This window comes from Pelophylax lessonae (assembly GCF_965119305.1).
Source record: "Pelophylax lessonae genome assembly, chromosome: 1".
NCBI lineage: Eukaryota > Metazoa > Chordata > Amphibia > Anura > Ranidae > Pelophylax > Pelophylax lessonae.
This window is the reverse complement of record NC_138768.1, coordinates 542,534,362-542,555,942: the sequence shown is the minus strand read 5'-3', so window position 1 is coordinate 542,555,942 and position 21,581 is coordinate 542,534,362. Positions and strand designations below refer to the sequence as shown.

Genomic DNA, 21,581 nt, shown 5'->3' with positions numbered 1-21,581 from the left:
GAGTTGATAATAAAATAAATTGTATGAATATTCACTTGAATATATTGTAAAAAGTGAATTGCTTTTTTTCTATTTCATCAGAACATGACTGGATATCTGAAGTGAACATTCAACTACAATTTATTGTGCGACAATTCTCAGCTCCTTTAGTACATTTGCCTAATTAGTCTTATTTTGTACACATTTTAAGTTATGAATATACAGTTAACAAGAAAGAAATATTTGAAAGGACTTTCACATTTTACTGATTGTATGTTTTATGTTTTCATGGAAAGCTGACCCAGAAAGTTCTGGTGCAAAAAAGGCCAAAATGTACTTGGATGAATGTTTTTTTTTCTCGCAATAAGCAAAGTATGCCTTTCATATTCAATAGTAGACCTTGAGTGATAGTAGACCTTGAAAATAGACTTCCTAGCTTTTAGCATCATTGGATTTACAGATTCAGAGATGTCTCTGTACCTTTAAACCTTAACTTTAAAAATTGTACCATTAAAGCCAGCAATTGTAAATCAGAATAGTAAAACGGTCTTTGGGACAGAACATCCAGACAATTTGGATTCTTCCCCAGCCAAAAAGGCTAGCATCCATCGTAAGGAACTTCCAGGAGATCAAAATAAGGAATTTTCCCAACTCCAGTGCAGGACAATTGAGCCATAAAACCAGGGACTTGGTCTCTCATGCCAGGCAGATCAGTTTGTCTAAAGTCTGAACAAATTTGTCCCACAATGACAAGATATTGACTTTTAGGGGTTTGGAGCGAAACTTAGCAAACAAAGGCTACCATCAGTCCCAGAACTCTCATGAAAAAATGAAGGTTGGCTGGCCAGGGTTTTTTTGTTTGCCTGTGTTCAAATCCTTCAGTAGTTGGCAATGTAACTTTTCATAACTGTGTCAGTCAATGAATAGGAAAGAATTTACTCTGCCATACCAAGGAGCTTTTATTATAACACTTAAATGTATATCCAAAGCAATATTTTAACACAAACTCTGATCTCTGTATTGTGGTCTACCCCAATGTTAACAATGAAAACCCCACTAACCGACAGGCATTTGCTATGACAAATCACAGTAACTCCAAGCCAAAAGCAACATTTCTTTACTGATTACATTTTATTTTAGCATGCTAATATTGCAGTATCAATAATATTTCAAAAATAATGAAATTCAGTGGAAACAACGGACCAAACAATTTTTACATAATTCTACAGGCAAAGCTAGGGCATTTGTGAGGTTTGTTTTCCTTGCTTTGAAATTAAGCCCTGAAGCACACTTGATGTTTAAAACTGAACATTATGAGTAACATATGGAAAGTAATTAAAGAATAGAAGGCTAGGTCTACCTATAATTGGCATTTTAGTCAGGGCCAGTTTTGCCACTAGGCCACATACTTGGCACTAGGCAGAACACTTGGCATTAATTGCAGGGTTTTTTCAAAAGTTACTTTGAGTTTTTTTGCAGATATTGTAGTGCCACTAGTGCAGCGGCTGCCTTCCATGTTGAAAGTGAACCTTGCATCAGATACAGAATCCTGGGACACTTGTTATCGACAGGCAACCACATGAATACTGAGTTAGTTGGTTGCTGCAAGAAGATATCTGACAGGTGAGGACAGAGTGGTATTTTTATATGCAGGTGGTAAAAGCAGGCAATGCATTCAAATTGTGTTTTTTTTAATGATGATTCTTTTATCAGTCAATCTGTCATGAACAGTAGCTCTAGAAAATGCACACATCTATATAACACATTTTTACATACTCCTACATCAAGAAATCCAAATTGTATTTTCTTTCATTGCTATACATCATATTTTCCTGACACCATTATGGCCAGGCTAAAGATCCTACATTAACACATCTTATTTATTGGCTCAACAAACTACTGCCTCTCTCTCTCTCCACTCCATTCTGATTCTTTCCCTGCAGACATGCTCATACTTGCACCAATCTGGTACTGTTGTATCTCTATCTCTGTGCACATATACCTGCTTCCGTACCTTCCGTACATTACACATTGCTTCCCTGTGGTCATATGTTGTTTCTGTTAGAATGGCACTTATTGGGGCTGATTTACTGAAACTGGAGAGTTTTATAATCTGGAGCAGCTTTGCATAGAAACTAATCAGCTTCCAGTTTGTTTTTTATTCAAAGCTTAGTTGAACAAGCTGAAGTTAGAAGCTGATTGGCTACCATACACAGATGTACCACATTTTGCACCCCCCAGTTTTAGTAAATCAACCTCATTGTGTCTCTGTGAACATGTTTAATTATCATTTCATGACAAGTACTTGATTAAATGTTCATTTGTACATCCTTTATTTTGGCCATTCTATTTCTCAGCTCAGGTTGCTTTTGTTTATTGCACTGCATCTTTAACTCTTTTTTAAAAAATGACTGAAACACTGATGAAAATTTTCCAATTTCCCATAAACAATCATGTAAATTCATGCGTTTATAAGGACTTGATTTGGTTGTATGTTGCATACATATTTGAAGCATCATGTAAAGTAAAGGTTTGAACGGTTTAAAACCAAAAATAAATCTGCACTGTCTAATGCATACACACAAGCTCACATTTTTTATTTCTTCTGGGAGGAAAAAAATGAGGTAAATGCATTGCAAATTATGGAAACTTGAAAACAAAATACTCCAATTAAGAACAAAGTCAAAAAATGTCAACAAGGCTTTGGATGTATATAAACTGTACATTATATATACACATTTAAAAATTTATTGCTTTTGACTTGTACAGGATTATAGTTTGTGGACAAAGTCCGGGTACATTTTCAGTTATACTTCTGTTCTTAAGCTTTTGAAATATTTAGCTATGATCATGAAAAAATGATACACTAGCCTTTATTTTACAAGTTGTCCATAAGAAGCGTAGCGAGTCCATTTAGAATGACCTGCCACAAAGCCTCTACAGCTTGATGAGTGTCAACAGAAGGCAAACTGCAGCCGGGGATCAGCAGTAACTGCACGCCTTTCTGCACCACTGCCTGCTTCCAAGAACGGCTGCATAGTGCTTCAACTAAACTAAAGGTCGCTTTTAAAAGCAGTTAATTAACCCTTTTTTTGTGGTTTGTGATGAAAAATGGATTTTCTAAAAATAACCACGATTCATAGCAACTGTAGTCAAATAAAGATGAGCTAGGATACATTTCAAAGCCCTTCTAACAGGTAACTTGCATCACAAAGTTTAATACTAAACTACTGTGATTCACCAAAAATGAAGATGGAATTGCTTAGTGCACTCATTATTTTATTATCACTAAAATACAGAAATAGTTATTTGTCCTAAAATATATATTCCCCATGCATTTAAAGCAAATGTAAACCCTTTGATTCTTGTGATCATTTATAGTTACAAATAAGTCCTACAGCCTGGGTTCACTGGAAACTCTGGCACAATCTGACATACTTTCCAAATAAAGAATAGTCATGACCAGTTGACCACTAGGTACTGGCCCATATTCATCAAGCTCCAGAAATGCTTATTTAGACTATTGCTTCCAGTATGGAAAATGATGGGAAATCCAAAATGTTTGAGTTGTCACAGGAGCAAGAGATGAGTCAAAATCTTCCATTTGGGAAACCTGTTGTGGTAACAATTGCCTACAAGGCATATCCCCTTTCCTTGGGAGAGATCTCCTCCTTATTTCCTGCTGTGCCTTTGGGACAATAAGTGAAGGGAAATTTCTCTGACAGGACACAGACAGCCAAAAAATACTGATACTGGTGCTGATAGTAAGAATTTGCATGAGTGCTTGTACTCGTGCAACTGCTCCGATACCGAAAACCGATACCTTCGGTTCACCGGTTCAAGTGCGATTCAGGTGCGAATTGTCAAAGTGTATGATAATGGAAATCGCACCTGAATTACACCTGAACTGCTGAATAAAGTTGCACCGGAGGGGGCTGAAATCCCACTGTCAAAACTGGACCCCACACAATACTTCAGCTTAGGTGCGATTTTCATTGTCATTTGACAATTTGCACCTGAATCCCACCTGAACTGCTGAACAAAGTCGTACCGGAGGGGGCTGAAATCCTGCTGTCAAAACTGGACAATACATATGTGAACCCAGTCTTACAGTTCTTCAAAATTATAAGGAAACGGTAATAATTTTTCATTAGACTAAATAAACATGACACTAAAAATAGGTATCGGCGAGCACTTGAGAAAAAGTATCAAAACTCGTACTGGGGCTTCAAAAACTGGTATTGATACATTCCTACTTTTATCTATTCCTTACTCTAGCCAATATTTAGAAAAAAAAGTTTTGGTTTTACATACACTTTAACTGCTTTCCTCTGCAATATATTGCTTATCTTTTTCTATTTTGCTAGTGCTTCGTTGGCTGAGCACCCGAAGAAGGGCTTTATACTCAGAACTTTTCTGGTGAAACTGATGAGAAGCTATTGTATTATAGTTGGTTGATGCAGAATTTCCCCCATTTTAGAGAAACCTTTGCTTTAATGGACATATGTCTGTGGTCAGGGTAGATCAGAAAGTAAAAAATAAAAATGGGCTTACCTGAAATTGTGCATGAACTGCTGAAATTTATCAGCTCTTTTCGACAATGGTACAATGATATTTACAAGGACATTGGCCATGTTCAGCTTTTCATTCTTCACTTTTAGAACAGGTCCAAATGGTCGAAAGAGTACAAGTCGTTTAAATTCTTGACTTCTCTCGCCTTTAAAAGTCAGTTCATACAATGTACCTTTATCTCTCTCGGTTCTATAAATACCTATGAAAAAAAAAAAAAAACACATATTACCATCATTTGCATATATTTTCTATTAGAGCCTTCAGGAGTAACATGATTTACTTTGTCTATAAGGATTATTAAATTAGGAACAACATGGCAATTAAAGCAGAATAGCAATATCTGGAAGCAATACTTTTGTTATAAATTGATTATCAGTATAATTTAGAATGCAGAAAGGCAAAAAAGCCTCTCAATGTGGAACCATTCACTCTTACATCAGATATGTAAGAGTACATATCATTTTAATGATCACTACACATACTTTATATCTATCATTTTTTATTTTTTAATGATTACTAGATCTTGATATAGTTAATTTCTGTTACAATATTTTCTGAAATAAATTACATTATTTTAACAATTCTGGCATGATTAAAATAGTATTACCCTTGTGCAATGGGTCACAACCTTTTCTCTTTTAGGATATGAATAGCAACATTTTAAAATATATCCTTTGTTAAAAATAACTTTAACTGCATGGGGTTGTATTAACAAATGTATCTTCCTAAACATACATTAAATTCATGTCCAATAAAAAAAATCTTGCTCGTGAACTACAAAGAATTTTGCATAACAAACTTCTGTTTAAAAAAACGGATATCCTCCAAAGTATTACCGAATGAGAAGCCCAAGAGTACGAGACACAAGGAATTAGTGTTCTGACCTAAGTACGTCATATTTTAAATAGTTCACATATCTATATGCGTTTCCTTTTTTATTGTATACTCATACAACAGGAAACCCAGCAGCATAACATTTCATTTATGACAAATGGTATTCTACTGGAACTACAATCAGTGTGTTGTCGAAGCATATACCATGTCCCAAAATAGAATATATTGTTCCTTTACAGAAACACTATAGCAGTCACATACTAAAGTATACAATACAAAATGTTTATTATGTATACCATTTCATTGGCTTTCTTTTTGTGTACATGATGTTAGTATTGCTTAGATGATATTGCAGCCTTTTGGGGGTGTCCGTACAGGTCTAAAAGGACTTGAAAAAAGCATTAAAAAAACATTTGTCCAATAGCCTGCAACATCCTAGCCAAAACTACCAAAATATAAATGGTACTCATGCTGTTTACATTTTTCTTTAGCTCACCAATGTATCTGGAGGAGCAAGTAATGCTAAAGGAAGAAGGAATAAAGGAAAAACTAAGTCACCAAGCTTTAGTGACCAGTGGGACTGCAGGTCAATCTGAAGATGTGAATCACAGTCTGAGAAGGAGCTCTGATGGCTGGTACTACTTAAAGCAGAACTAACTTTAATTTCACTTTTTTACTACTTTGGTAACAGCCCAAGAAATTCACATAGAAATTCTATAAAGCTTCTCAAAAGAATGTTACAATTATTTTTACGTATTATTTTTTTCCTTTGGTATTTGTATAGGAGTTTCCAAGTAAAAATTACCAGATTGTTTATTAATATTATATATAATATACAATATGCAGCTCTAATGGTATCTGCATATATGTAATATCCTCTTAACCACTTGCCGACCGCCGCACGACTATCTACGTCGGCAGTCAGCCCCTCACAGGCAAACTGACGTAGGTCTACGTCGCTTGCTTGTGAGGGTCTAGGGAGCGAGCGCGTGCCCCCGGAGGCGCGCTCCCGCTCCCGCGTGGTCACGGACCCCCCTGCGCGTGTGACCGGCGGACCCGATGTCCGCCGGCCACTCTGCGATCGGCGGGGGAGAGGGAGAAAGTCAGGCGGCTTGTGTAAACAAGCTGCCTGTCATTCTCCTCGGTGTAAAGACACTGATCACACGGATCTACTATGTAGATCCATTGATCAGTGTCCTTACAGCTCAAGCCACAGCCAATCACAGTAGAAAGCACGCCCCTAGGGACACACACAGCCCCTCCCTCCCAAATAAAGTTAACCCCTTCACTGCCAGTGTATTTTTACAGTAACAGTGCATATGTATAGCACTGATTACTGTAGAAATGTCACTGGTAACCCCAAAAGTGTCAAAAAGGTCAGTCAAGGGTCCGATCTGTCCGCCCCAATGTCGCAGTACCGCAAAAAAAATCGCAGATCGCCGCCATTACGCGTTAAAAAAAAAACAAAAAAATGACAAAAATCTTTCCCTTTGTTAGTAAACACGATACCTTTTGCGCAAACCAATCAAAATACGCTTTTTGCGATTTTTTTTACCAAACATAGGTAGCATAAAACAAATTGGCCGAAAATGTTAAAAAAATTTGATTTTTACATTTTTTTGGGGGGGAATTTCATATAAAAATATGTGAAAAATATTGCTATTTTTGCAAAATTGACGCTCTTTTTTTGTTTATAGCGCATGATCAAAAAATCGCACAGGTGATCAAATACCACCAAAAGAAAGCTCTGTTTGTGGGAAAAAAAGGACGCCAAATTCGTTTAGGTACAGCGTCACACGACCACGCAATTGTCCGTTAAAGTCACGCAGTGCCGAATCGCAAAATACCCCCTGGTCGTTTAGCAGCCAAATCCTCCGGGGCTTAAGTGGCAGTGTTAATTTTGGCAGCAAATTTCAATTTAGTTTTAGTCTTAGTCTTAGGACTAAAATGGCATTTTAGTTTTAGTCCCATTTTAGTCTTCTGCAAGTGTTTTAGTTTTAGTCGTATTTAGTCGACTAAAACTCCAGTATATTTTAGTCGACTAAAACGCCCTACATTTTAGTCGACTAAAACTCATTTTATTCATCTATAATCAAATGGGTGTAGTTCAATTGTAATTTGTAATGCATTATTTAAGCATTTCTCTACAATTTCCAAACTCATTATATACTACTGCTGGTCCTGGAGTGAAAAATCTAATATGTTATTATTTATGCTTTGAGCATGCACCAGTGTTAATTTTTGGCAGCAAATTTCGATTTAGTTTTAGTTATAGTCTTTTGACTAAAATGCCATTTTAGTTTTAGTCGTATTTTAGTCTTAAGACTAAAATGCCATTTTAGTTTTAGTCGTATTTTAGTCACCTGAATTGTGTTAGTCGACGAAAACGTTTTAGTCGGTTTTAGTCGACGAAATTAACACTGTTAAGTGGTTAAACAAATCAAAACACACACATACAGACACAAGTGTAAATAGTCACAACATATATTACTGTGTGTAACTAGAGTTGCCAGCTTTGTCCTGGCAAACTCAGGGGCTAACTGTATGTAATGGGCTCAAGGATACTGGCATCTGAACTGCCTATGTCCTGGCAACCAGAGATGCTAGACCAGTTATTCTTAGGCTTAGTGAGACCAAGGCCCATTCATTTCTTCCAAAACCTTCTATGCCCCACCAGTATTGGCCTATTTACCTTCTTTTGTGCTGGGTTGGTTTAACTGCTTGCTGACCATAAAACATAGATATAGGGCAGCAAGGCAGGCCTGCTGCGCCAGATCATGCACCAAGTACATGATCTGGCACTTCTGGGTAGGGGGTGCTTGCGCAAGCCCCCTGCAACCCGGCTCTGATGTGATTTTACACAGCAGATGCAGGTTAGCAGGTGCCAGCCAATAGATTACTGCCGGCACCAGCCGATCATCCGGAACACACACAGGACTGGGCTCTGCCTATGTAAACAAGGCAGAGCTCTGTCCTGTCAGTGGGGAAGTAATGGATTTAATCCATTACTTTCCCTAGTGAAAGCATCACACATTGTAAACATAAACACTGGCTAGGCACACATTTAACCCTTTGATCGCCCTTGATGTATACCCCCCTGTACATATTTTTAAATCTTCCGGAGGTCAAGTGGTTAAGGAAGCCTATTCAAATACATTAAAAGTAAAGAAATACATATTTTGCATATTTTTAAAATAAAAGTAGGGAACTGCAAAATATGTATTCCTGTACTTCTATTGTATAAATTTAAACTTTGTTCACCTGCCTAGTGTCTGCTTTGGATCTGTTGATCATTACATGACTGCAAGGCAGATCAATAGACATCCATAGCAAGCACTAGGCAGACGACACATCTGTCCAGTCCATGCAGTGCTAGGTGTGTCATTCAGTGTAGGTCTACTTCACTCACCCATACTGCCACTGAATCCCCTGGTCTCTGTGCCGCTACTGTAATCTCTGCAAATGCTCTCCTACTGCAAGTGGAGAGGGGACACTGCTGCTCACATCTACATCTACTGCAATCCTCACCTCTACTCCCCCTGCATCCCTCTTCCAATGCTGCTTATCACTGCTTGCCTTGTAACCCTCTTCTAATGCAACTCATTTCACCATCTTGCAAAAACTGTGAAAGAAAAATCTAAGGGTGGCGACCCAGCAAAACAAATATATAATAATATTATGACTAGGTGTAGCTACCTCTTTTAGTTTACACCAACACTTTAAACCGTTTGTAACCCTAACACAGTGCTTGTGCTGTGTAATTTGTCAATCTGTATGACGTAATATAGCTGGCTGATCCTGCCTGTTCCTGTGTCCCCCCCCCTTCTCTGCTGACTACGGTAATCATGGCTGCTGAGCCCTGATACCGTGGTCAGTTTACGTTCCTCCGTCATCCGCTGTCTCTCCTCCCTGCTCTATGTCTCTCCTTCTCCCTGCCTTTCAGTTCTGATGTCCGTGTTCTGATGCCTCCAATCGCCCCTCCTCTCCTACTGCTGTTCCCTGTGGCTTCCAATTATTATTAAAAAGTAACTCTTTTATCAGGTTCTAAAGTAGTAAGTGTCCATTTTTTTAAATCCTAAATCCTAAATTCATTATCTTACAGCGGTCACGTGACATTTCTCTGCTGGCCAGCTGATGTCAGAGGGTTACCTCAGCCCTTCCCTTTGTATACCTTACATCAGGGAAGCAGAGAATGTCCTGTGACTGCACATCGGTGCTGTGAGATAAGGTATTTAGGATTAGAATTTTAAAAAACAGACACATAGTACTTTAGATCTTGTTAAAACAGAGGGCAAGTTATTTATTATCCTGATCTCACAACCACTTTAAAATTATCAAATAGTGAAAAGGGAGCTGTGTAGAAACTTGTATTGCATTAAAAACCTTTACTTTAGTTATGCGCTGACATATATTAAACATGAAACCGCATTTAGACCTGGAAGCGCGGCCTTGGCATGTGTTCCACAGGTCAGAAGCCCTTCCCAACGCATTTTGCCCCAACCCATGGGCATCCTTAGGAACAGATCAAGGTCAAGAAGATTTTACATGTTGGATATATGCAAATGCATAACTGGAGTAAAGGTCTTTAATACAACTACACTATTGCACTATTTCCTCTTCTTAATAATGCCTGAGTATCTAACTTTTCAATGGAGTGGATTTGGTCCATTTTGGAGGTGGTGAAGAAGCCAGGATAAGAACATCACAGGTTGTTAGATTACATGGTCCATCTTGGAGGTACTGAGAAGTGCTGGAGTATATATGTAGAATTGGGAAGGGGAGATATCTGTAAGTGAAATGGACTCCTATGCTCCTCCTATTCCTTCTGTATTAAACTTTATTGTAATTGTACTGTTCCTCTTTATATTGTAGTGCGTAAACTGTTGGTACTATATAAATCCTGTGTAATATTATTAATAATCCTAAACAGTAGAGGTTCAAAAAACTTCTGGTGAGTGTAGGAGCATGGAGGGGGGGCACGGAGTGATCACAAGAGTTACAGAATATGGACGTCATTTGCTACTATATTTGGTGGACATTATAGCACAAGAAAAATTTAAAAATGAAGGTAACCAGCGCTATGGAGTGTGGGAAATGAATAAATAGTGAGAGATATAGGTGTAAGCTGCCACCAACCAACCCCTGAATATCAGAGGTCAAAGTGGAAATAAAAGTAAAAAAAGGTTGGTAAACGGCGCTACCTATTAGGCCTGTATATCCAAGTGTCTCAAATATTGTGCATTCATAAAGAATAATAAATAATTAAAAATATTTTTAATATTAAGGTGCGGGAGGAATGCAGTGTTTGGACTAAAAAGTGTGCAGTGTCCAAAAAATAAATAAACAAAAGTGCACAAATAAAAATAAATATAAATGTATTAATAAAGTGGTGATAGTGACTAATTCAGTGCAGAAATGATTATACATACATCCCAATTGGGTGATCACTATATATATTGAGTCTTTAAAATGAGATTTTTCTTTATAGTGCTCAGTAAGTGCTGGTGCAAGTTAACCTCCCTGGCGGTATGATTATGTCAAGAATTATGTACCAAAAGCGAAATTTTTTTCATGGAAATTTGGCGTTATGTATTATAGGCCTACAATTCTTAGTAATTACTGACTTAAACCTGACCAAAACAAGACTCTAGTAGACATCCCAGATGTGATAAATTTGAAACACAAATGCATGAATTATAATCTAATCAATAATATAATTTTATTGTATAATATATAATATATATAATAAAATTATATTATTGATTCGATATATATATATATATATATGTGTATATATATGTGTATATATATATATATATATATATATATATATATATATATATATATATATATATATATATGTGTGTGTATATATTCTTCTTTTTATTGGAGCATTTAGTGAGCCCGCCTCACTTCCAGACCATCTGCTCAATTATACGGACGAAACCCCCGGATTCCTTCTGCCTGACAACTACCTACTACAACTTTTTTAGAGGTTACATAGGGTGAGTGCGGTACCTAGAGGCCATCACAGGTATAAAATTATAAATGGTGAATATATTGCGCTCAACACATAGGTGTTAATTAATAAAGTGCTAGTGCAAATAAATAAATATATAAATAGGAGTACAAAAGTCTCTAAAGTGCTCGATATCAATAAAAAGTCCAATGATTGGCAGCAACAATTTTTTGATAAAAGCATAGACTTGATAGGAGTGATTACAAAGCCTCCACCTCCAAACTTTCACCCAGTGCTCTTACAAGGTACTTCTTACCAGAAGTATATGACCCCTTGATTATAGGGGGTCACACAGACATAATGATCCAATTATTATACCGATCCTCCGCTTCAAATTCCCTCACCAACCGGGATAGACATTCAGACCAGGTACAGGATCTCAGTGTGGGACATATAGGAAAGCAAAAAAAGCTCTCATGGTGCAGTAAGTCGATACTATCAAACTTTTATTAAAAAGTAATGCACTTACTACAATTCCAAGATAAAATCGCTTTGTACAATCATAGGTATTCACGGTAGCTGGATGAATGAACACCGCTTCACGCCAGCGTTCCACCAACCCGGAAGTCTACGGTCTCATGCTCCCGACGCACGTTTCGTCAGCCCGTGCTGACGTCATCAGGGGATCATGTGACCGCATCTTTCCTCCTTACTTATATTGAAGTTGTAACTTTCTATATCACAGGTATAAACACCCACATCACCTGCACTATATATCTTTTTAACTTGCACCAGCACTTACTGAGCACTATAAAGAAAAATCTCATTTTAAAGACTCAATATATATAGTGATCACCCAATTAGGATGTATGTATAATCATTTCTGCACTGAATTAGTCACTATCACCACTTTTTTTTTTAATACATTTATATTTATTTTTATTTTTATCAACTTTTGTTAATTTATTTTTTGGACACTGCACACTTTTTAGTCCAAAACTTTTATTTCCATTATAACACAAGAGTGTGCACTTATGGCTGGGAATAAAGATACTTTTTTTTTTTTTTTTATTGGTTATATGTTATGTGAGTTATCATTTAGTAAGAAAAGGGGACAGCACTGTGTAGGAATGCTATACTGATCTTGAGGGAACCTAATGCAACCTGTGAACAGCAGCAGCCCAAATAATTTGATTTGATTTGAGGAATTACAAGTTGGATGCACAATACACATAGCACAGGTGACTGTAGGTTTGTATTCCAACATAAACAAAGTATACAAATCCATCAGGAGTCTTGAACCATATGTATCACACCCTTGGTTTCCTCTGAAATCCATTTATATCCCTAGTTTTTATATGTATGCACAAAGCTACCTATCTTCCAGGCAGAAGAAAATATTCTTATACTATTCTTCTAAAGCTGAACAGACCTTGCGACCTGACCTGAGCAGTACTCAACATTTATTTATTTATATTTTTTTATATTTTTATTTATTTATATTTATGTTTACACAGAACCGATAATTTAAACAGCACATTACATATTGCAAATTCACATCAGTTCCTGCCCTCAAGAAGTTTACAATCTAAGATCCATATATAGGATGCATACATACACATACTTGGGCCACAGGAAGCATTTAACCCACCAGCATGTCTTTGGAGTAAGGAAATGGGAGTACCTGGAGGAAACCTGTGCAAAAACTGGTAGAACATGCAAACCTCATGCAAATTGTGTCTTGGTTGGGATTCAAACAGAGCAACATTAGCAACATTGAAGCAACACAGCTCAGAAGCACCATGAAGATGGCAATATAGAGTTAAGATATTGGTCCTGCCTACTGCTTCTGCATTGAAAGCTTATTAAAGATCGAGAGTGGAGTCGTTTTTGGCCTTGGGACTACTGTAGAGTACATAGTGTACACCTGGCCTAGAAACGTATTGATTGTATTTCGGCTTTCCACATGCTTTCATTGACCTCTCTATAACTTGAGGGTCAACGTGATCTGGTAAGCAGGATTGCTTTTTCCCTCACGGCGGTGACATGTGATTCCAGCTCACAGCAGTCGGTGTGGGGATCCCTTCTAACATCAAGTGTCTTTTAAGCTTATGGACATTGTTATGTTCTAACAGGATTTTGTCATTTTAATTGGCACTGCACCCTTTTGCTATATATGGGATTCACACAGACCCTAGTGCTCCAAGCTAGGAGTGATAACCACTAAGCCTAAGCCTAATGCTAATGGGGCATCAAAAGGGCTCTCTGTCACAATAGGAAACTGCCAGCATACATAACAGGCTCCTGATTGAGTAGAATACTTTCATAAAACTGCTAATTAACATATCACCAATGGTATTTTATAAAGAGATAAGAAATACATTTTTACAGCTGACATCTCCACTGAAGAGTAAGGGAAACACTAACTCTTCAGTGAAATTCAGTTACTCAGGCCATAGAATAAATGGCAGGTTTGCCAATATGCCATGACAGGTATGACTAAGTGAAGTAAAAACATTCAGTATATGAGCACTAGATAGCTTTCTTTTGTCCAGTATGAGGAATGTCTCCACATTTAAAATGAGAAGTAGAAAAACAAATTTGTAGCATACATGTAATGTTTCAGATGTATCTCTTTTGAATGGAAGTTGATTTAAAAAGTCAAATTGTCTGCCATAATTATAAAGCCATTAACAGCATATGCAGTAAATGGACCAGGCTGACTTATCTGAAATGTAAATGACAAATATATTGCATGTGTACTGTAAACGTCTGCATTCGAAAGATATTCATATTATGCAAAATATGCCTTTGGGTGAAAATAATTAGCATATCATGAATTATAGAGCTGTCATTTCATTTTACCATCATAGTTCTTTAAATTTTGTAAAACATGAAGTGCTTGGTTGACTGAGTTTGTATGACATGATTATTAAGGTCTGAAATTTTACTTGACAGATGAGACAAGGTTCATCTGAACATAAATAGTTATAATATATGTTTTCATAGTAAACACAACATGGCAAGAGCACTGTTCAGTATATGCAAAAGGTTTTTCTATGGCTACCATTGCTTTTAAATGATACAAATATCCAAACATTTGATAAGATCCTAGAAGGCTAAATCACAAGTTCCAAAGCTGATCCAACAATTTGATAAGACCCTAGAGGGCTAAAGCACAAGTTGTTTAAAGTAAACAATTATTAACGTTTTTAAAGCAAAAATTCAAATACGATACATAGAGAGAATTTATCAAGGACAGTGGCAGTAACAGAAAACTATGGGTGATCTAAAAAAGAAAGAAGTAGACCTATCTGTGAAAATAATGGTAACATTTTAGTAAACAGTAATGCAAAGGCTGAGAGAACAGAAATAATAAACTTATGCGCGATTTTGAGGTAAGCGATCAGATGGATCTTCCCAATCAAAAAAATATAGATGTGGAACTCCTCCAAGCAAGCAGCTGATTCTGATAGTGTCACCACTGATCACAACGTAATGAAAAATATGAAGATCAGCGCTCAACTTTTCAATAGGGGGACCACTTGATCTAATATAAATGTGTATAGAAAAGACGTGTCTTAAGAAAAATAATGAATGGTGGTCAAATTAATGAATGTGTCAATAAAAGTGTGTTCAAAATTCTGAATGTATAGAGTGATGATAGAATAAATAAATGTATACAATAATTCAAATAAACATCCAATCAAAAATGTAATGCTGAGTGACTGTTCATGCAAACCAAAATTCTTGTGCGACTCTTATACGATCAAATAAATACAACTCATAACAGTGTTGAACATGAGTGACAGTGGCAAAAATAAAAACACATAAATATAGCTTTTACAAAGCTTTTTCCCTTTGAGAAAGCTACGGGTGTTCGTAGCGCAACGCGTCAGTGTAAGCCGTACCGACGTCACTTCCGGTCTTCGGCCGTGACCGGAAGCTTCGGATCGCACCGCATCGGCGGTTTGTGACACTATCTGCTTTGTTTTATCGACTGTAATGTGAGTAGCCTGCACTATTATTTTTTGTTAATAAACACTACCCTACGTTTCTGCACCATGAGAGCCTCTCTTTTTAAGTACCAACACAGGAACTAAGGCAGTTCTGAGCTTCCTATGCTGCGATATCTCCATTATTGTATCCATTGCTGCTGGAGCACGCTGGGTTGTTAGCGAACAAGTTGAAAAGGGTTGCCAGGATTGTTATATATAACGCTCAATCTGAGTGTTGTGGAGGTAAGCGGCCACTGCACTCGGTGTCTGGATTGTATGCTCACCGGGAGACACTCACCTTGCTGTGTTTGAAGAGCACTTTTTCACTTTTAGAGTTGATTGGAAAGATCACCATATATATAAAGATTTTTTTTGGCACACTGCACTTTATTTACTTCATTGGGACTGTCATCATGTATATTTTTTAAATTAATATACACACTTTATGGACTGTTGAAGCACGTTTTTAGCATAATATTGCTATATTTATGTGTTTTTATTTTTGCCACTGTCACTCATGTTCAACACTGTTATGAGTTGTATTTATTTGATCGTATAAGAGTCGCACAAGAATTTTGGTTTGCATGAACAGTCACTCAGCATTGCATTTTTGATTGGATGTTTATTTGAATTATTGTATACATTTATTTATTCTATCATCACTCTATACATTCAGAATTTTGAACACACTTTTATTGACACATTCATTAATTTGACCACCATTCATTATTTTTCTTAAGACACGTCTTTTCTATACACATTTATATTAGATCAAGTGGTCCCCCTATTGAAAAGTTGAGCGCTGATCTTTATATTTTTCAATGCAAAGGCTGCATGATGTCATATAACACAAAAAAAAAAAAAAAAACACAAATACAAGAAGTAAAATACAGCACGCGATTAAACATACTACATTTAAGAATCATCTAACATTTCACATATTTTCGAAGCATAATGGTAGAAACACCTCATTGCTTGCTTCTATCCAACATCAATGGCATTCTCTCTGCTCAATACTTTATAATGTACCACACATGAAAAATCAAAAAACAAAATGAGGAGTGAAACCTGCTATATTTGGGTGTTTAGGTACACAAATCTCACTAACTGCATGACAGGAACCAGCCGAATTTGGATCTATGTATGGGCACCCTGGTTTTATGGAAGCCGATCTACCAATTTTTTCAATTTTTTCTGTACAACCAGCCTGTCGGGTTTTCTCAATCAATCAGTGCTGTAGGCTATAGCCAGCAGTACAGATCATTAAATTCTGACTGCTAGAACACAATGGCACAGCGGGCAATGATTTCCCTATTCACCTTGAATGTGTGAATGTGGGAATCAGATCTTCTTTTTTCATTCAACCTGATGGTTGAATAATAATGCATGGGATGCCCAACAGATGCAAGAGGAGCAGCAATTTATTCAAGATAGCATCTACCCAATACTGAACTCATCTATTTTAGGTAAACTGCCTCATTAAAGTGCAACTGAATTTACAACTGTCATTAAAACAAATCACAAGACTGGCTAAGTCCACATGCAAGTGCATACAGATATGAGAGCTGTATATTTAACTGTTTGCCTGGAGTTCCAAATAAAGAGAACCTGACTTAAATTGACACTAAAGTATATTGTTGTGCAAAATCAATAAAAGTCCATCATATTGGTGAAAATTATTGCAGTTCCATCATAATTATCTATCTATCTATCTATCTATCTATCTATCTATCTATCTATCTATCTATCTATCTATCTATCTATCTATCTATCTATCTATCTATCTATCTATCTATCTATCTATCTATCTATCTATCTATCTATCTATCTATCTATCTATCTATCTATCTATCTATCTATCTATCTATCTATCTATCTATCTATCTATCTCGTTTGATAAGGTCCTGTTGGAGGACCGAAACATGTCAGATGACCATGGGTGGTGACGTCAGATCCGGCCGGTGACACGCAAGTGGCAGTGTACTTCTGGTTTTTATGCTTGTTTTTACCTTGTACTAAGTGAGTGCAATACTGTGTTTTTTAGTATGTTAATATATTGAATTACGCTATATATTCCTCCTCTTTTCTGGCATTATACTTTATACTATACATGAAGGGAATCCGCATCCACAAAGAAGGAGCTCCGTTGGAAGACTACTAATCCCAGCATCCGAGATGTTTTGCAAAGCGCACATGACTTCTGTTATGGGAGTCTACGGCAGCTGGGGAGTGAGTGGGCACACAGGAGGGGAGTACGTACTGCACCAATTATGTTTACAGCATTTGGCACTTCAGCACTTTATTTATGATGGAATTGCAATAACTTTCTAGAGCAACAAGTACTAGAGCAGACAAGTCAAAGGCAACCAATTGGTAATGTCTTAAGAATGTTTATTTCACAGCAATCAACTTTGATAGATACTTGTAACTTCTTTAACCACTTAAGGGCCAAGCCTATTTCTGACAAATGTTGTTTACAAGTTAAAAACAATATTTTTAGTAGAAAATTACTTAGAACCCCCAAACATTATATATATATATTTTTTAGCAAAGACGCAATTTTTTGGGAAAAAATACATTTCACTGCATTTTAAAAAAAAAATAAACAGTAAAGTTAGCCCAATTTTTTTGTATATTGTGAAAGATTAAGTCACACTGAGTAAAAAGATACCTAACATGTTACAGTTTAAAATTGCGTACACTCGTGGAATGGCGACAAACTACGGTACTTAAAAATCTCCATAGGCGATGCTTTAAACATTTTTAACAGTTACCGGTTTAGAGTTACAGAGTAGGTCTTTCTTTAGAATTATTGCTCTCACTCTGGCGATTGCGGCAATGCCTCTAATGTGTGGTTTAAGCATTGTTTTCATTTGCGGGCACGAATTACGTATGCGTTTTTTTTGTGCGCAAACTCACGGCGTCGGGGGTGCTTTAAAATATTTTTTTCCAATTTATTTTTTTACATTTTTTCTTTTTTGCACTGTTTAAAAAAAAAAAATAATCACTTTTATTGCTGTCATAAGCAATGTCAACATCCCTTGTGACAGTAATAGGTAGTTAGTACGGATACTCTTTATGGAGGGATCGGGGGTCTAAAAGATCCAAGACCCCTCCACTGCACTTCAAAGTATTCAAAATGCCAAAATCTGCATTTTTGAAAACTGACAGTTTTTAGGTTTGGCGCTGTTAGCTGCTGAGTAAACCGTAAGAGGCGTCATGACGCCGCTTCCGGTTTAATACATCGGAGACCCGATCAAAGCCGAATATGGCTTTGTTTGGGACTCCAACTAGCTGGCGGAAACCAGCTGGCGGACGTGCTGGCTGGTTGCTCGGGTCTCCTGATGGGACGGAAGACCCAGGCAGAGCCACGGTAGGCTGCAGGAGGGGGGAACGACGTCCCTTCCTGCTCGCTGGGATAACGGCCAATTCGGCTCCCGAGCCGCATCGGCTGTTATCTTCTGAAAGCCGACCGCTGGTTCTAAAGAACTGTACAACCACTTCTCCGAGCCGATGTACAGGTACGTCGATTTGCGGGAAGTGATTAAATTACCTGATGCTAATTCTAACTTCATCTGTACTACAGTTGTATTAAACTTCCGCAAAGCTCTTGATACAGGCACAGTTGCTGCAAATATACATGCATGGATACACACATACTGTATAATATATATATATATATATATATATATATATATATATATATATACGCTGTATATACCCACAACAGCTTTTCTGATCGCCTGGACACCCAAAATATTTAAAAAACACAACTGAGCTTTAGTTGAAATGAAAAATGCTGTAGATCCATGGGGGAAAAAAAAGTCTAATGCCCTTGTTATTGTATGTAGAATAATGCAATCAAACATTTTAATAGTAATAGCTGGTATATTGCTATCAGTTTTGAATTACCCTTAAATACAGATAATATCCATACCTTTGTTTAATGAACTTTATGTACTGCTCTGCAATTTTTTCTTACTAATCCTCTGCTCTTTTCACTAATTTGGTGTTCATTATTCGGAACATTCAATTAATTAAAAATATTGACCTCCTGTTTTTGAAAGTTTTTTTTCAATGCAAAGTAAACACATTCATTCACTAAATTAATGAAGAAAGAGCAAACATACTTTTCCTCCTGCTTATTAGTAGAACAGACACGTATTGACTATTTTTTGGCACAGCAGATGTGTTTAAATAAAATTGTGACATTTTGGTTGATTGTATTTTTTCTATCTCTGCTAGATTTCCTTAGATAAAAGAAATTAAATTGCATTAACCAAAATGCATTCAATCTAATATGCTATTTAATAAAAGTTCTATAGCCTTACATAAAACTAACAGCCTGAACTAAATGAAATAGATGTCTGATCCTGACAGCATAAAACTAAAGTGCCAGAGACAATGAGCCTGTCTTTTTTTTTTTTAAACCTCTTTAAGCTCTCTTAAAATATATTAAGGTTTTTATATACAGCTGCTGATATTAGACTTAAACTGGACCAAGGCCCAAAAGCAGCCTTGGTAAAATACCTACATAAACTCATGAAACTACTCCATTGCTATTTTCAGACACAATGCATGTCTGCATCCAGGATTGTATGTGCATGTTTAAGCAAGAATGACGTATAGCCACATCCTGCACTTGATTTCCATAGGCGGCTGTATGCAGCAGCTGTGGCTTCATGGGAAGATTTTACCTGTAAGCTCTTTCACTCTGTATAGCCCCCTTCTGGTTGTGTGCATGAGCCAAAATAAGTGTAAGAAAATGCAGTAATTATATAAAGGCAAGGATAAAGTCTGAGCATCTTTAGCAATGTAAACCTTTTCCATTATTGAAAAATCAAAATGAAATCCTTAAAGCGTAACTTCACCCTTTTGACAAGTCCCCCCGACTCCAACCCTCCTTCTCTCATCTACACAAATACGGGTGTTTTTGGGGTTTTCTTTAACCTTTTTTTCCAGCAAACAGCTGAGGCCTTATTCCTCAGTGCATGTCGTTCGCCCTAGATAAATGACATGCACAGTGCATGCTGGGTCTCCTGGGATATGCACATCAAATATCCCAGAAGACCTTTAGTCTTTTATTCAGTATCTTGGAGGCGGGTGGGTCTAGCGGTGAATCTTTGCAAGGCCCCGCTGGCTGAACCTAAAAAAGCCGGCTAACATTGCGATGATGTCACAAGGAAGATGGCAGCGTGGGACCCAGCAATGTCTGTTGACAGAAGGATGTCAGCAAGACAACGCTGGATCCGATGGATGGGTGAATATACAAACTGTGCTTACAACACCCCCAGGTAAGCGGGAGCAGAGAACAAAAAATGGGGGGCAGGTAAACTAAAGTTACTCTTTAATTCTACCCCTGATGGCTGTACTATAACCTCATCTGCTAACTATGATGAGAGGAAAATCATTAAATAAAGAATATATATATATGTATATATATATATATATATATATATATATATATATAAAATAAAAAAGTTTAAGGAAAACAAAGAGCTCCAATAGATAGGGGGAACTGTCCCTCTAGAATCTAAGCTTTTTTTAATGCAAGACAATATTACCTATCCTGCTACCTTAAGAAGACGCAGACTAGCATTACATGCTACATCTAGGCCTATGTTCTCCTTGTACACTGACCCTTCATCATGGTTCAGTTTTAGGACATCCTCATCCATGTGGTATATTGTATGCAAAAGTTTATACACTAGATAGATAACATTACTTTTATTGACACTGAAGCTCCTTTGCCATGTTGCTACTTTGTGGGATTGACTTACTAAAGGAGTAGAATGTTTGTTGAATGTTGGCTGGTTCGTTCAACTACCATATACCAGAGGAAGGCAACCTATTAGAGGTGGAGATCTACCAGGACAACATGGAAGGCTCCTGTTCACCTGATGTCGCTTTATGATGGCGAAATGCGTTGCATGGTTCTTGACCGGTAATGACATCATACAAGCCGAGGTGATACTGGCGAGGCACTGTTACTGTACATGCTGCTTTTTATTCTATCTCTGCTCTACTTCATTTGAACTCTCCTAGTCTTTTCTTTAAACACATTGAAGATTTTTACATCATTGGACTTTGAATATATTTTTTCTCACTTATATTCTATTTTGGACTTTTGCTCGTTTTGTGTTGATGCCCACCTATTATATGTATTTATTGGTTGTGACATCTAGTAAACAGATGTTTGGTAGATGCAGCTCTGAACACATATCCTCACACTAAGAGTA

At 37.0% G+C, this 21,581-nt stretch overlaps 1 protein-coding gene across 1 annotated transcript in view; it reads right to left on the bottom strand.

Annotated features, from left to right (window-relative positions):
* The window catches only part of CSGALNACT1 (chondroitin sulfate N-acetylgalactosaminyltransferase 1), a 169,534-nt gene that overhangs the window by 107,138 nt on the left and 40,815 nt on the right, over positions 1-21,581 (bottom strand). Inside the window, exon 2 of the mRNA XM_082245449.1 lies at positions 4,534-4,750. Coding sequence (XP_082101575.1) covers positions 4,534-4,750 — 217 coding nt within the window. The remainder of the gene's footprint in view (positions 1-4,533; positions 4,751-21,581) is intronic.